Raw genomic sequence first — 16,459 nt, 5'->3', positions numbered from 1 at the left:
CAATAGGACTGGTATAAAAATATAATATTGAATAACTTTGAGTTAATTCAAGTGACAACCAATTAGGGTCAGGTGAAATGCACCCTTGAAAGCTAGCAGCAGTACTGTTGCTTTAGCAATTAGCCTGGATGATTGGTGAACAATCATGTATTCAGAGGGCCAGAAAAACAGTTCACACAGGAACACAGAAAACTGCCATATACTGAGTCAGACTAGCTATCTGCACTGACTGGCAGCAACTTTCCACAGTTTCAGGCAGGAGTCTTTCCCAGCCCTACCTGCAGATGCCAGGGATTGAACTTGGGACCTTCTGCATGCAAAGCAGAGGCTTTACCACTGAGCTATGACCGCATCCCTGCCTGCTGATTGATTCACATCATCAGTTTGATGTAGAGTGACCACATATACATTGCATCAGGGTTACTGTATCTTGAATAGAAGTGGGAATTTCAGTAGGTTCTGCTTCTCATGCTGGAGCATGACAAAGTTCACCAGCCCAAGTTCCCTCTTCTAGGCAGCTCTTTAAAACCACAGCAGCCCTGCCTTGCTTTTGCATCTGATCTCCCTATTGATTTATCACAGTGTCCTGGAGTCACAAAGAGTTGTCAACTGTGAATGTTGCCATATATCCAGATTGTGAGGATCCAGGTTAGCGCTCAGCTCTGGAGAATCCTCTTCTAGGCTCTAAAGCTCTGCCACACACAGGATGCTGCTGAAATTCTAGTTAAACATCTTTAGGCACTTTGTCTTTCTCTCCAATATTCAAGAGAGCACCTAAATCCCAGAATGTGCCATGTCAGGAAATTGGCACTCTGTGTTCTTAGAGCTGTACACTAATAACATAGCCAGGTCCTTAGCACCAGTTGACTGTGTCCTTGAAACCTATTAAAAGAGAGATCCTATACATGATTGCACTGAGGCTAATCTAATTACAGTGTAAAACTGTCTTTCCGTATTTCTTGTTCTCATTTTCTGATATTGCTGTCATGGCTTCTCTTTGCTTTGGCAGGAAGGGTTGCAGTCTCATTCAGAGTGATCAATTCAGCTATTTATATGATCCTCTCTAACCCACTGGCATTTTCCATGTCTTTGGAAATGGAACCTGATTAAAGCATGACACATCTCTATTCAGAGTGTCAGATGTATGCTAGATGGATGGGAATGGACAGAATAAACTTGCTAGTTCTTTCATGTCATGTAATCAGTGGTGTGTATCCCAGATTTATGCTCTATAGGCTGGCTGTACCCAGGGGAGGGATAGACAATGACATTCACTGAGCCATTATTGCCATTGGAGCGTATAGCCACTTAGGTAGATAACCCTGTTGTGATTTAGGCTGCAATCCTGTGCACAATTAGGCTGTTTAAATCATGTTGAAGTCAATTAGATTTAGGCACTCTACCTGTGTTCAGAATTTCCAGCCTTAGGGTTTGGAACTAAGGAAATCTTGAATATATGTTTCAAGATGCAGTTTCTGTAGCGACATCAGTGTATACTGCTTTTCTTTGTTATTTCATCTGAGATGAGTGCTGGCCAGATCTACAACACAGGTGTACTAGATTAAATTGCAGTTTACCTCCTCTCAACACTCTTATTCAACCACTCTGCTTCCTTTGTGTATTCTGTGTATCCAGGTTAATTTTTCAAAGGATCCTCTTAGAAGGATCATTTTTCAAAGGATCCTCCTAGGACTAAATATCTGTACTTGCTTGCAGATTCTTCCGTTGTCACTATGAAATACTCATGCAGTACTTATTTTCTTGCTATGCATACCAGTTGCTCATTTGTGCTCAATTTGTGTGAAAATACTGGGCCATAACACATCTGTCTGGCTAGCAGAATGCTAGATTTTGTCTCTAGTCATTCCTAATGTATATGTAGTTTTGATATTCTGTGAGTTATATTAGGAAACTAGATTTATAAACTTGTAGGTGTGTGTGTGTGTGTGTGTGTGTGTGTGTGTGTGTGTGTGTGTGTGAAATCTTATCAAGATTTTTGTTTTAATCTCAAAGAATGCTTCCAAAATTCGTTGGTTGGGGAGGGAATGCCAGCTATCCCACATGGTGGAAGCAGTGGCTTTTCCACTTCCATTGTTCACAGGCACAGCCTAAAACAAGAATGCTTCATTTTTGTCTGTTATGGGATATATATTTTGACCATTCATTCTAGTATCCTTATTACAGCTACTTTTCATCGACACTGTCCCTTTTAAAAGGTTCAACCTCCTTTAAACATGTGAGAGAGGTGATAATCTAGATCATCCCTTTGTACACACTTTGACCACTTGCTTAATCAAGGTTTTGTAGCACATGCAGAGGGGTGATTCATACAAACACCAATCTCGCACAATTAAAGGACATCCTAACAGTGCACTGGAACATCCTTTATTGATGAACATTGTTCCATGTCCAGGTGGGCATGTTCTCCTGGCATCTCCGCCCTGAACATGGGTGCTGGTGGATGGTAAGTATCACTGCGGAGAGACTATGAAACGGACCACAAAAACCTTCAGGCTCCAGTTGTGGCCTGGGTGGGTTTGCAAACATAAGAGTTAAATTAAAACAGTTCCTGAAATACACTGCACATGTGCAGTATAGCTAGAAGTTCTACTTAAATTCTGGCAGAGCCCTACATCCTATTGGTAATGCTATTGATAGGTTGTAGGGCTCTGCTCAGGATTTAGGCAGAACTTCTGACAGTACTTCACTGTGCTTACACAACCACTAATAGAGAAGCTTGCATCAGTGGCAGACTCACGACTGGGCCTTTGGACAATAGATTGTAGAATTTAGCGGAAGAGATCTATCTTAAAGTAATTTCAGCACATTGATTGCGCGTCTATTTTTGTTAATGGAAGTTGAGCCCTTTCAACTCTTGCTCATATGTCTTTCCTTCTAGACGTGCTAACAGTGATGGAACTGATCTTCATAGCTGTTTTGTAGTTACAGTGGGCTGGTTCAGATGTAATCTGAAACCAGGCATGTAGTGGTAAAGGAGCAAGGGGGGCCAAATGCCATGCCACAGTGCCATCTTACCACACTCCAATTCCGCCTGTTCAGGTGGCACACACTACTGCACACTGGCCATGCTGCTCCTCCCTGCATCATCTCAAAGACACAAGGGATGTGGCTGGTGCTGGGGAGGAGGGTGCATCACCCCCTCACCCTCTCCAGCCCGTGAAGCAAGTGATTCATGGGCTGAAGAGGAAGAGAGGGCTACTGCACCTTTCTCCCCCATGCCAGCCACATCCCCTGTGTCTCCATGATTATGCAAGGCTGGCACAGCAGGGGTGCAGGGAGAATGTGTTGGTGGAAGGAAGATTTTAGTCTCTCAAAATAGAGGTGCACGGTCTCTGGTTCTGATGAACTGAAAATCTGTCTCAGATACTTGTGATCTGACTGTAATTGCTCAGTATGGTAAAAATGGGCAAGATGACTGTGGACAAACTCTTCTTGTTATTATGTATGTTCAATGTTTGGACTGGATCTGTTCCCTACAAAACAGATTCCAGCTCTGGACCTTGGTGAGCTTCTGCAGGGATTGGTTCTTAAATCAGTCTGTGATTGGATATCTGCTTTGTCACTGCAGAACTGATTACTTTCCACTATTCATCTTTATCTTTATTCTTTTAAATAACAAAGTTGTGAAAATTTCAGTAAGCAAATGGTCCTTTCCCCCAGAGTAATGAAATGTGTACTCATGTATTTGGACCTGAATATTCATCCAATCAAAGCAACCATGAATAGGTAAGGCTTCCAAGATTGCAGGCAGCATATGATTTATTTTATTTTATTTATTCAACATATTTCTATACCACCCAAAATTCGTGTTTTTGGGCAGTTTACAGTTCATATGATCCATCCACCCACCCACCCAGACTCCCACTGCTGGCACTGTGCATTATTAATTAGGTATTTTAGTCCTCAGCACTCATGCCTTTTGCCAGCATGTATATCGGGACGTAACTATAATAGGGCAAGGGGAGACAGTTGTCTGGGGGCCCACTGCCTTGGGGACCCCCCAGAGGCAAGTCACATGACTGACTCCCACAGCTGCGCACCCACCCGGGCTTCCTTCAGTTGTATTCATCCTCCAAAATTAATGTGAGTGTTAAGACCTGGAGTTACCAGAACAGCATGTCTTTCTCTAGTACCATTAAATGACTTGCATTTGTCCACAATTTAAAAAACCTTTAAAAAAATAATTTAGGAATATATATATATATATATATATATATATATATATATATATATACACACACACACACACACACACACACACACACACACACACACACATTGAGAGAGAGAGAATATGCTTTTTGTTACCACTATTCAGCCTCATTTAAGATTTCTTTACTTCATGAGCTGAGCTTCAGTGGGGGGGGGGGCATTTTAAAATCTTGTCTCTGGGCCCGCTCCAACCTTGCTACGCCCCTGATGTATATATGTGCTCTCTACTCCTTCTCTCTGTGTGTTTAAATTCTGCATTGCAGAATGCAATGTATACTACAACATGGACATTGATTTTTTTAAACTTGTGAACAACAGGAAAAACCAAAAGCAGATACCTCCCAAAATTAAGCTGCCGTTACCTAATGTATCCCCAAAAAGCTGCTGTGGTCTCTGTTGGAGCATCTGCATTTGCTCATAATCCACAAGAGAAGCATCCCCTTTAAATATTTGACATAGCTCTGTGTGCACTATGTACTTTCAAGACACAATTCAGATTTTGAAGTCCTTGTTACCTATTTCAAAACATGGATTGCATTCACTATCATTTCATTCCTAGCCAAATAATCACTGTGCACAATGGGGATGTGTCTCTGCTCTCATAATAACCCGTTTCTGGGAACTAATCTAGATCCCCCCGCCACCCACCTTCAGATCCATCTTGATGGAAAGAAAGCCTTATCCTCTGCATAAACAAAATCATTTTTGGTTCTGCTTTCTTTATTCATCTGATGTGATTTAATCTGACAGGAGGAGAAGGTACATACCTAAGGTTTTGTAACAGCCATTATGTTCCTGACCACAGTTCTATAGCAAAAGGTAGAATGCTATTGGGAAGCAAAAGATAGTCTGCAGAATGACCACTGTGTCGTCAAATTGGTGCAGATCTGCTCAGTGACCTGAATTACCAGCTGGTGATCTGGCACTCCCAATTTGAATGCTTTTTTGGGGGGTGGGAAACACATAATGCTGGGAGTTGCAGCCATATGATGTGGAAAATGCAGTCCTCCATTTTTATTTTGTCCCCTAGTCATCCCAGCTAGCAGCAAAGTATGTTTTACAAGCTTGGCTTATTGGCCTTAATCTGAAGCAGAAAGTAAAACTGCACTCTTAACCCTGAGAGACATTTGGGTTTTATATATGTATATACAGTATGTAGTTTTGAAGGCATAATTCTCTTAAGAACTCCCTAATACTTAGGGTCTTTGGCTGACAGCTGAGAACAAAAACCCAAAGGATTTTTACCTGTCAGTCACTTACAGACTTATATGAAAGTTCAAACACTGCTAAGATGAATGCTCCTCTCTGTGGGTCGGTGCACACGCAAACAAAGGATTCTGATTTAATTTAATGGGACCTTTTCTTTATTGAGTTACAAATGTCATGTCACCTTGAACAAGTAATTTAAGACCAGTCTTTAGACATTTCTCCTGTAAAATGAAAGTGAGATTCCGTAAGGTACAAGATGTGAGAATCTATTCAGAATATACACAAGCAAATGTGCATCTGCTCTAGTGACTTGTTCTTTGCCCATGAATGAATAAAAACTGGATATTTACTGGAGTCTGCTGTATTATTTTGGTGCCTGATAGCCATTGCTTCTTGAATATGGTTTCATAAAATAACTCTGTTTTACTTAACTCTCTAACTTACAATGTTTTTGTCTGGCTACATGTCCATGTCCCCATTACCAAGCCTGGCTAGGCTTATCGGGTCCAGCCTCAGAGCAGGGAGGGGGAGGGGGTTGAGCATCACCCTGTGCCTCCTCAATCTCAGGCTGCTTGCTTCCTGTGACTGCCTCTGACACTGTCCACCAGCCAGCCTTTCATCTCCGGACAGGGGAAACAGCTCCCCCTGCTAACTTGGCAAAGAGGCACCTTTTACCGTGGTGATTCTCTTTATTTAGCAGGGAGAGAGTAACTGGCCCTATCCAACCCCAGCACAGTACCTCCAGTGACTGTTGCTGGTGTCTGTCTTATGTTTCTTTTTAGATTGTGAGCCCTTTGGGGACAGGGATCCATCTTATTTATTTATTATTTCTCTATGTAAACAGCCCTGAGCCATTTTTGGAAGGGCAATATAGAAATCAAATTAATAATAATAATAATAATAATAATAATAATAATAATAATATGCCTCCTCACAGGCTATGCATCGTCCACCCCCAATTACGGGGCCAAGGCCCCTCTTTATTCCCTGTAATTGACTAGCCTTTACAGCTGTTGCCAATGCCTCTCCCCCTTCTCCCTCCTCCTGCTCAGACCCTCTCCCTTTGGGAGGCATGCTGTTGATTTTATCCTCGCACGCCTCCCCTTCAGCCTTATCAGTGCTCTGCTCCTCCTCCACTGGAGCTGAGTCCCCGCCCATTGGCAGTCTTTTCTCCACTTCTCCCCGGCCGCCACCCATCCCCTCAACACCCGGTCCTCAGAGGCAAGGACAGCCAGCCTCGCCGGGCAGCCCCCCCCCCACCTTTCATTCACCACATGATGAAATCTACAAGGAATGTGAAAGGCCCATCTCTTCATCGACCAAGTCCATTCCATATGTGGGAATGAAAACTCCCACTGTTAAACTTATAATAATTCTCATTTTGTGTGAACTCTTGATGTAATTTTAGCTTTGACTCCTGTGTGCCAATACTCTCATTTAGTAAAATGTAATTTTACTGACTACAAATATCAAATCTGACAGTTGACTGATGGGACTGAATACCCTTTCCTAGAGCTATTTATTTTTTTGAATTTCTTCTAACTTATTATTTTTTGGAAGATACATTACTAATAATACAATAGGTAAATACTATGATTTTATGTTCAGATTAGTCCAGTTATTTTCTCATGGGTTGAATTCCTCCATTTCCCCCCCAATGTTGATCATCCTTTATATTCTGCTTGCTTGCTTGCTTGCTTGCTTATTTATTTATTTATTTATTTGATTTCTATACTGCCTTTCCAAAAATGGCTCAGGGTGGTTTAAATCACCCCAGTGCTGCGGCCTCTTTTGTTTTTCCTTCATGCTGTTCTTAGCATTTTTATTTCCCATTTTCAAAGTCATTTTAAAAGTGATGTTTTAACTTTATTTGCAGAAAACCCTGCTGGATCAGGCCCAATGCCTATCTAGTCCAGTATCCTATTTCACACAGTGGCCCTCCAGATGCCTCTGAGAAGCCCACAGGAAAGAGCTGAAGGCATGCCCTCTCACCTGCTGTTACTCCCCTGAAACTAGAGGCATCTTGCCTCTTAGGCTGGAAGTGGTTTATAGCTGTCAGACTAGTAGCCATTGATAGACCTGTCCTTCATGAATTTATCTAAAGCCATCCGGGCTGTTGGTTGTCAACACATCTTGTGGCAGAGAATTCCATAGGTTGTGTGAAAAAGTTCTTCTTTTTGTTGGTCCTAAATTTCTTGGCAGTCAGTTTCATGAAATGACCCTCTGGTTCTAGTGAAATGGGAGAGGGAGAAAAAATTCACTCAGTCAACTTTCTCTACACTATGCATGGTTTTATAGACTACTGCCTACTGTGTTCTGTAGCTGGTACTTTCTGCTAATCGGACATTTAAACAATGCATTCATACTTGTAAAGTGCTTTTAATTTTGATAATTTTATTTTATTGTTATATTTGTTTTCGTGCAAATATATTCTGCAATTTCCTGTTTTCAGAGGGAAATGAAAGTTGAATTTTGTTCAATGTGGATTTAACTGTATGCCCTAGCAGCTACCATTGTCTCATACTTTACATTTACCCTAGAGCTGTTATGAAATCCAGTCAAACTGAGTGGGTAGGTGTTGGTATGATGATGTAAGATTGTGTGTGCATTTGGTTCTCTTTTGGATATATGAGACCTCTAGCCCCAAGCACATGCCTAAACATTTGTTACTGGAAGGACCACAGGGACTAGATATATCTGAGGCATGACTCCTAATCTGTAAGTAACTCAGGAGCTCTGGATTAATTTCCAGACATCCAGCAGCACATACAGTTTTTCTGGATTAATTAATAAATGAACTAAGTTGGGGGCACAGGGTCCATCCTTCTCGGTCTCTAAATGAGAACCAAATCTGGACCTGCAGCTCTGGGCAAACAAATATCTGACTGCAATAATTTTTCTGTCATACGTTTTTCAAAAGAAGCTCATTTGAAAAGTTAATTTAATCTCTTGAAGAACTGGTTAATTGCTACACCTTTTGCTTGACAGCACCCAATTAAGTCCAGGATACAACAGAAGAACCTAAGCAGAATATAATGATGACTAATTAAAAATTCACCCATGGTACCACTGCAAAATTAAGGTGAACAGTTATTTGATGTAGTCGTTAGTGCCCTAGGGTGCCTGGCTCTTCTTTTGTCTTGTCTTTTCTAATATTAGTTTTCAGGCACTTCTGAGAGAAGAACCATATAAATCAGTAACTCCTGTTCTGAATCAGAATGAAAACCATTCGTTAACTTTTGTGCTCCACACATGTAGCCAAATTTTACAAAAATGAAAATGTGCCCTGAATCCTGTTAATGAGAATGATAAAGCCTTTCTTTTCATGCTTCAACATGTTTGTGATATACATTGGGTTATTATAACAACAGGAAAGGTTGTAATTCAGTTTAAAGGTTTAGGGAACAAGCAAGGTATCCACTTGTTGGCTTCTTTCTAGAATATTCAGCACTCTTCAACCAAATGATAAGCATCATGTTCTTTGTATGTGAAACTAAGTAGGTGGGGGGAGCTGACAGGAACAATAACTCACTAACACAAAAGGAAGGCACTGATGATATGGTTAAAGTGTTTGACTATGACTGGGGAGATCTGAGTTCAAATCCCTGTTCAGCTGTGAAACTTTCTGGGTGGCTGAGCCAGTCATTTATCTCTTAGCCTAACCTATCTCACAGGGCTGTTGTGAGGATAAGCATAACCATGTACACTGCTCTGGGCTCTCTGGAGGAAGAGTGGAATATATATTTAAAATTAAATAGGAAGTGCTTGTAACTACAACACAGAGTAGGAGGTGGAGGGACTCGGAAGGGCATTGAAGCTGAAGTGATTTAAAAGTAAATGACTTTTAGTTACATAACTCTGCTTGGTTCTTGAGCGAGAGAAAACACACTGGCAACATTCTTCATCACATTCCTTAGTGTCTGAACAATGAACGTGTTCATAGGTGATGATGGAAAAATAAATTACCACATGAGAGACATACAAGACTTTCACATTGTGCTATAACTATGCAACACAATAGCCATATCAAAGATTAGTAATATTACATAAAAATATTGATTGGCAAAATGCTTAGAATCTCTAAGCACTCAAATCTGCTTCCATGTTTCTATTGCCCTTAGTGTGAGATGATGGAGAAGGATGAATAGAGATTCTCAGGTGATGAAATGAAGAAAACCAGCGCCAGAGGATCATCAAACTGCCCGTTGTGGACATGCAGCACAAATTGAACATAGGAAGCTGCCATATACTGAGTCAGACCATAGGTCCATCTCGCTCAGTATTGTCTACACAGACTGGCAGCGGCTTCTCCAAGGTTGCAGGCAGGAATCTCTCTCAGCCCTATTTTGGAGAAGCCAGGGAAGGAACTTGGAAACTAGATGCTCTTCCTAGAGCGGCTTCATCCCCTGAGGGGAATATCTTGCAGTGCTCACACATCAGATGCAACCAGGGCAGAGCCTGCTTAGCTTAAGGGGACAAGTCATGCTTGCTACCACAAGACCAGCTCTCTTCCCTTACCAGCATTATTTGTCAGTCAGCAGTTGGACTGAAATGGTGGCTCTCCCATTCTTTGTGAAAACACTAGATAGGATACTGTATTGCTAGGGTAGTTGCATTCTCTGCAGCAGTTCCAGCATCACTTCACTAAAACAGTGCGAACAGGCAGCCACTTGATGTCATCTAAATTAGGCCTCAACTAATCTAATTATCTAACTGTTGACGTGTGTCCAACCCTCACTCGCACATATTTGCAGTGGACAGGCCTGCCAGCCATATCCTACAATCGGCACATTTTGTACTGCCAGATAAACTTGTGCTGTGCCCTGATGTTTCAATGATTGATGGGCTCTGTTCCAGACAGTGGTTCAGTGATACTGCTGGGTGGCTCTTGCTTAAGGAGATGATTTTTGCTATGCTGTTAGCTATGGAACGGTAATATGAAGAGGTTTTAATAGTAATTTAAAACCTTTGTGGGAAGGAAGTAGCAAAATTGCTGAGACCTGGAATGTTTCTAATACCTAATAACGAAGCATGTGACTCTTAGCAAAGGGACCTGTAGAAGAGTATTTCAGAAAATAATGTTAAATGGCTGCCCATTCTATGCATTGACAATTAAGGTTAGTTTCCAAGGCAATCTTGAATATGTTGCTTTCCCAAAAGGTTCTGCTCAAATACTGTTAGTTAGACCTTTTGAAATTGCCCCAACTTTTAAATGGCTTTACTTGAGTAGCTCCTGTACCTTTTGTACTGCACATTCTCACCTTTCATTTTCTCACACTCTTCCCTGCCTAGCTCCTATCTGTCTCCTAGTTATTTTTCCTTTTGATTCCTATACACCCTCTCTCTTTTCCTGTGTCATTTCATCTAGTGTTATGACAGCAACTGATATTTATATACTGCTCCCAAAGCAGTTTACATAGATGAATAAAAATAAATAAATATGGATCCCTGTCCACAAAGGGCTTGCAATCTAAGAATGAAATATAAGACAGACACCAGCAAAAGCCACTGGAGAGATGCTATACTGGGCCAGCAACTGTTGTTGTTGTTGTTGAAAAGTAGTATATAAAACGTTCTCTTTTTCCAAATGATTTTTCATCAGCATTCCACCAGGAATTAATTCCGAAGAAAAACTTTGCCCTCATTCCCAATTAAATTTTAAATTAAGGGAAGCAGCAATGTATTCCCACATGGCTAAATTTGCACTGCAGTATTTTCCCAATTTGTAAGAGAAAGTCTAGATTCTGGACATTACAGAATCTCGTGTATTGAGTGGATACGTGCGATAATTTAACATCTTCACCTGTAGGCTAAAATTCGTCTTACAGTTGATGCAATGATGTTGAAACAATGATACAGACAACTAGCTTACCAATGGGTTGGTTACATACACTTTCTAGAACAACCACTTGTTAAATGGTCATCTGTATTTATCCTTTCTACACTTTGAACTACCTTAACCATGTTACTTTTTTCAATTGACAGACTAAAACATGCTCTCTTCCCTTCTGTGTCCCAAGCAGAGAGGGCTGGGTGTAGGGAGATCTGAAGAGAGCATAGGGGGTAGATAGGTCGTACAGCTGAAATGATGCTCCACCATTGTGTAGAACAGTAATATCTAGGGCACTGGAAGTTCAGGTGGGGGTATGATTGGAAACTTGAACTGTAAGAAGCAGATGGCTCCTAAAATACTCTCAGTTGGACCTCTTTTTCAGCCAGAAGAGCATGATATTCTGTGAGAACAGAAAGAAACTGTCACTGAAGCTGCAAAAGATATATAAACAGCACGACAACCTGGTTTCTTCCTGCTATCCTGGTACCCTTCAAGGCTTCATCACATGACATCCTATTTCCTACTAACCCCATCTATGTAGGTGGCCTGTTCATTTGGCCTATGCCAATCAAATTCTTTTGGAGGAGGGGGTAAAGTCCAATAAATGCCTGAATGCATTACAAAAGGAGTTAATTTCCACTTGGTGTATTCAGTGTGGCCTCTCTCTTTGTATGTATGGCGACTCATTTTAAAGCATTTATGTTTAGCATTGCAATGTTGCTGCTCTCAATTCATGAGTCACAGTGTGGAACATTGTGTAGGATTGTGTGTGTTTGTTTATCGTGACAAGAGCAATTGCTCATTGATTTTAAGGGCCAAAGCCTTTATTCAGAGCAATATTTATTATGCTTCAGGCCAATCTTTGAGAGAGGTTTTCCCCCGAAACACCCGTGTAACTTGTCAACAGCAGCTACAGTAGGTGCTTATATGGGGAAAGTGTTTGATTTACTATGAGCCAACTTCTGGTGTTGTATGGTGACCTCGCTTCACTGTACTCTTTTGATTCTTGTCTCCTACTCCCATCTGTTCTCTGTTGTGTATGCTTTTCTTCTGTTAAGTAATATAATCTTTGGATGTTTTTACACAGCCCTCTCCCTGGTTGTCTTTATTATTTAGAGCAGGAGTGGCCAACTGGAGACTCTGTTGTTGGACTACAACTCCCATCATGCTCAGCCACAATTTACTCCACAGGGAGTGATGGGAGTTCACCAACAGCTTGAGAGCCGGGGCATAACTCTTGCATCTTTTACTGTATTTAGAATATGTATATAACACTAAAACAAGTTGTTGTTGTTGTTAACATTTCACAAATGTTGTTAACATTTCTCCTCACAACAACCCTGTGAAGTAGGCTAGGCTGAGAGAGAAGTGACTGGCCCAGAGTCACCCAGCAAGTATCATGGCTGAATGGGGATCTGAACGTGGGTCTCCCCGGTCCTAGTTCTCAACGTGCTTTACATAGTAAGGAATTAGAAGATGGGTATCACTGGGCAATGGATGAGATGTCTTCTTAACTTTTACAACAGTGATTCAGTGCTAGTGTGTATGTAATATTGTGAACAAAGCAAAAGCTAATTCTCTGGGAATAAAAACTCAGTTTAACCTCAAATGTTTAAAGTTCATTCAAAAGTTACAGAAATAACCTAATAAGCTGCTTGGACAGAGTACTTTTGGTCTGTTGTCTAACAGGGCATTTCCACAAGACCATGAAATACAACCACTAATGTTACCCTATTGAAAGTATGTCTGAACAGCAAACTGATTCCATTTGTACCTAATTAGGCTTGATTTTCCTTGACCCTTTCCCCTTTTTAATTCTTATTGCAAAATGAAGTATATTGCAATAGAAAAACAGATTTTCAACAAAACCTGACTGTGAAATGGGAGATGGTAATGTTAAATAAAGGCAACTGTATGATCAGATTGACACCCCACACCCACCACCCAAAATGGACAGAAAGCCTGAGCCTTAGACATGCAAATAGAAGAGTGGCTCATTTACATAGCTCTGCAATTATATAGCAGGGGCAACAAAATGGATTGTAAAGGGAATCGATCCATTGGAGCCTAGATAATGAAGAGTTATATTGGAAATGTGCTTTCCAGGGAAAGGGAACGGTGCTCTGCTATCAAAGAATGTCCATCCTACACTGTCAGTGTGTGCATGTATTTCGCAATAGTGAAATTAGCTGCAATGATATTTTCGGAGACAAATGCCACATATGTATCTGACATGTAAGGCAAGAGTGTGGACCAGCCATGGCGCAATTTACTAGTGGTTGTGTTTGCTGAGAGCTCTTGGTTTCCCTGAGTCCTCTCTCTAGGAAGAGTTTAAATGAGTGTTATTTCCTGCCTTTTTAGTAAGACCATTAATCAGCAGGAATGAGCTTTCTGCACACACACACACACACACACAACTTTGACAGCTGGTTCACTATTATATTCCATTCAGCAAGTTCTCATTTATTCATTCAAGACTGGTGCTCCGCCTGAGTCCCCTGGCATCTGTCGAGACCTTTGCCATGCCTACAGAATGGTAGTTTAGTGTACGATGCAAGAGATGCATTGATGCTTTCTCTGTAGTAGACCTCCAGGCTTCTAGTTGGAGCCATGAGGGAATGAGAGGAAGAATTAGCCTGTGTGTTTGTGTGGCTGTGCTCCAGTAAATATTTTGATGCATCTGCTGCCAGCTCTGGTCTGCGGGAATCTACCTAGCATTTAAATTTTGATGGGGAGCTGTTTTGAATAATAAGAGTGCAGCCGGCTGTGAGTCAGTGCATGTGTATTGACTGAAGGGGGGGGGGCGGAATCTCAAAGCTTAATGCTTGCTGAACGCTGAGCTGCAGTGCTTTGCTTTTGCCTCCTCCTCCTCTTCCTTCTAGTAGATATTTCAAACAGGTTTTTTTAAAAATTCACTGGGGGGAGGGAGCAGCAGCAGCAAAAAAAAATAATAATAATTATAGCCCCTTGCCCAAGTAGCAGTTGCAATGGGTGCTGTAATGGGCACGTTCTCTTCTCTGCAAACCAGACAAAGACGACCCTCTAAAGGTAAGGATGATCGCTCCCTTTTCTGCTGAGGTCTATTTGTGAGTATTGAATGTTACACTGTTCATTTTGTTTTTAGAAAAAGCAAAGCATGTGCCACTTGCAACTAACACAGCTATGCTGATTGTGGAGAGCGATCTGCAGAAGGCGACAGGGAGGCTGTGCATGTGGATGTGACTGTGTGCATGTGTCTGTGTCTTTTCGGGGTTGTAAAAAGGAGAGGGTTGCTTTAGGGTGGTTGCTTTTTTGGAAGGGGGGGGGAATGCTGCTTTCGGAAACGTTGTAATCCTGCACGCAGACATGTGTGAGGTGGACGGAGGAGAACGAGGCTGCCTGCTGGGCAAGTCTCTTGCGGAAGAGATCTGTCTACTCCCAGTCCCGTGCTGTGTTGTTAATTCGTTGGGGAGTAGCATGAGCATATGGCAACATCTTTTCCAGCTGCCTTTGGGGACTGCGTTAAAGAAACGGGAGAAATACATTGATGCCTTATACTGTAGTGAAAGAAATGCTGTCAGTGAGTGCATGTCAAATATTCTTCATTTGGAGAAGGGTGGCTGGGTAGAGGGGAAAGACAGGCATATATTTCCCTAAGAGGATGAAGTGTGAGAGGTTCAAGAGGAGAGAGAAAGCAAGCAGCATTCCGATGATCTTTCTCTCTCTCTTTTTTTTGGTTTAAATCCTTAAATCGACAAGTCTTGCATCTAGCATGCTAATATTCCAGGAAGTCTCAGCATAGAGAGTGGGTGGTTTATTTGCTGTGTTTTCTGAGCGGGGTTAGCTCAGCATCGCAGGGCGCGCTGGGAAGCACAAACTTGGAGACACACTAGGGGGTGGGGCTGAGAGAGAGAGAGCAGCTTGTACAAGGCGAGGAGGGCTTTTGGCTTTAACTTCAGGCACTCCCTAATACAAGTTCTGATCCTTCTGAACCAGCATCACAAACAGCATTTACAGTGTGAATGCTATTGTGTGCTAGATTTCAGCCTTTCAATGTGATCTTTTCCAAAGTTACTTTTTCTTTTCTTTTTGGGGATCAACCAACTCAATCAGGCTTCAGAGGACAATAGTCATGAAGAAGTGGGAGGTGGATCACAAATGCAAGTTGGTGGATTTATGCTGTAAGGATGTGAAGTGTAAACTGGTTTTAGCTATTGTCTGGACATGGTCAAAATATCTTTTCAAAGGCACGCATGCAATCTTGCACACCAAAATCTCATTGGGATTTAAGCATCCTTTGAAGAGAATTGCAGTCCATATAATTTTTGTCAATTATTAATGTGCAGGATAATGTTTTGGAATATTCACACTTCAGATCATAAATTAAGCCATTTGAGGTGGCGCAAACACAGAATTCCCCCAGGAATCGTTGTCCTTGGTACATATGGATATGAAAAATTGCCAGGTTTTTGATACAAATAGCCAAGTTAGGAACTTGCTAGCCATCTGCATTGTACACATAGGCTGCACTTCTGACTTGCTCTGTGAATGTCATGAAATAGATTAAGTGCAAAACTGTAGCCTTGTTTGCATCAACATTTTTTCCTAATTTATAATTTATTCATTCCTTTGTTGCCATCAGTTGGCTCTTCTTTGGGGAATGACTTGAAATAGCTTAAGGGTAGATTGCTTCCCTAAAAATTGTTCACATAGTTAAGGGGTGCTTTGCCACCTAATGGCACAGTGGGGAAATGACTTGACTAGCAAGCCAGAGATTGCCGGTTCAAATCCCCACTGATATGTTTACAAGACTTTGGGAAACACCTATATCAGGCAGCAGTGATATATGAAGATGCTGAAAAGCATTATCTCATACTGTGCAGGAGATGGCAATAGTAAACCCCTCCTGTATTCTACCAAAGACAACCACAGGGCTCTGTAGGCGCCAGGAGTCAACATCAACTTGATGGCACACTTTACCTTTTACTTTGGTCCTATGGAAATTTGCTGGTGGTACTCTTTCAGCTGCAGGTGATAGTGATAGTTTTCCAGGAGTAGTCTTTGGATGTTGTGGATGGAGGTGGTCACTTACATTTTCTGAGCATGACGCATTTGAAAAGATGACTGGAGACACTTTTAATCTTTCCTGATGTCCTTATAGTTTAGGATTGGACAGAATTTTTGTCCTTCCAAAGAATAAAGGAA

At 41.5% G+C, this 16,459-nt stretch overlaps 1 protein-coding gene across 2 annotated transcripts in view; it reads left to right on the top strand.

Moving 5' to 3' along the window:
* The first annotated feature begins 14,079 nt into the window (after positions 1–14,079).
* Positions 14,080–16,459, top strand: part of KCNIP1 (potassium voltage-gated channel interacting protein 1) — a 539,171-nt gene continuing 536,791 nt past the window's right edge. For both annotated transcript variants that reach the window (XM_053295927.1, XM_053295925.1), the window contains exon 1: positions 14,080–14,323. In XM_053295927.1, coding sequence (XP_053151902.1) covers positions 14,263–14,323 — 61 coding nt within the window. In that variant the 5' untranslated portion in view covers positions 14,080–14,262. The remainder of the gene's footprint in view (positions 14,324–16,459) is intronic.

This window comes from Hemicordylus capensis, chromosome 2 (genome assembly GCF_027244095.1).
Source record: "Hemicordylus capensis ecotype Gifberg chromosome 2, rHemCap1.1.pri, whole genome shotgun sequence".
NCBI classification, from domain to species: Eukaryota; Metazoa; Chordata; class Lepidosauria; order Squamata; family Cordylidae; genus Hemicordylus; species Hemicordylus capensis.
Note: the sequence above shows the minus strand (reverse complement) of the source record. Positions and strands in the feature narration are given on the sequence as shown.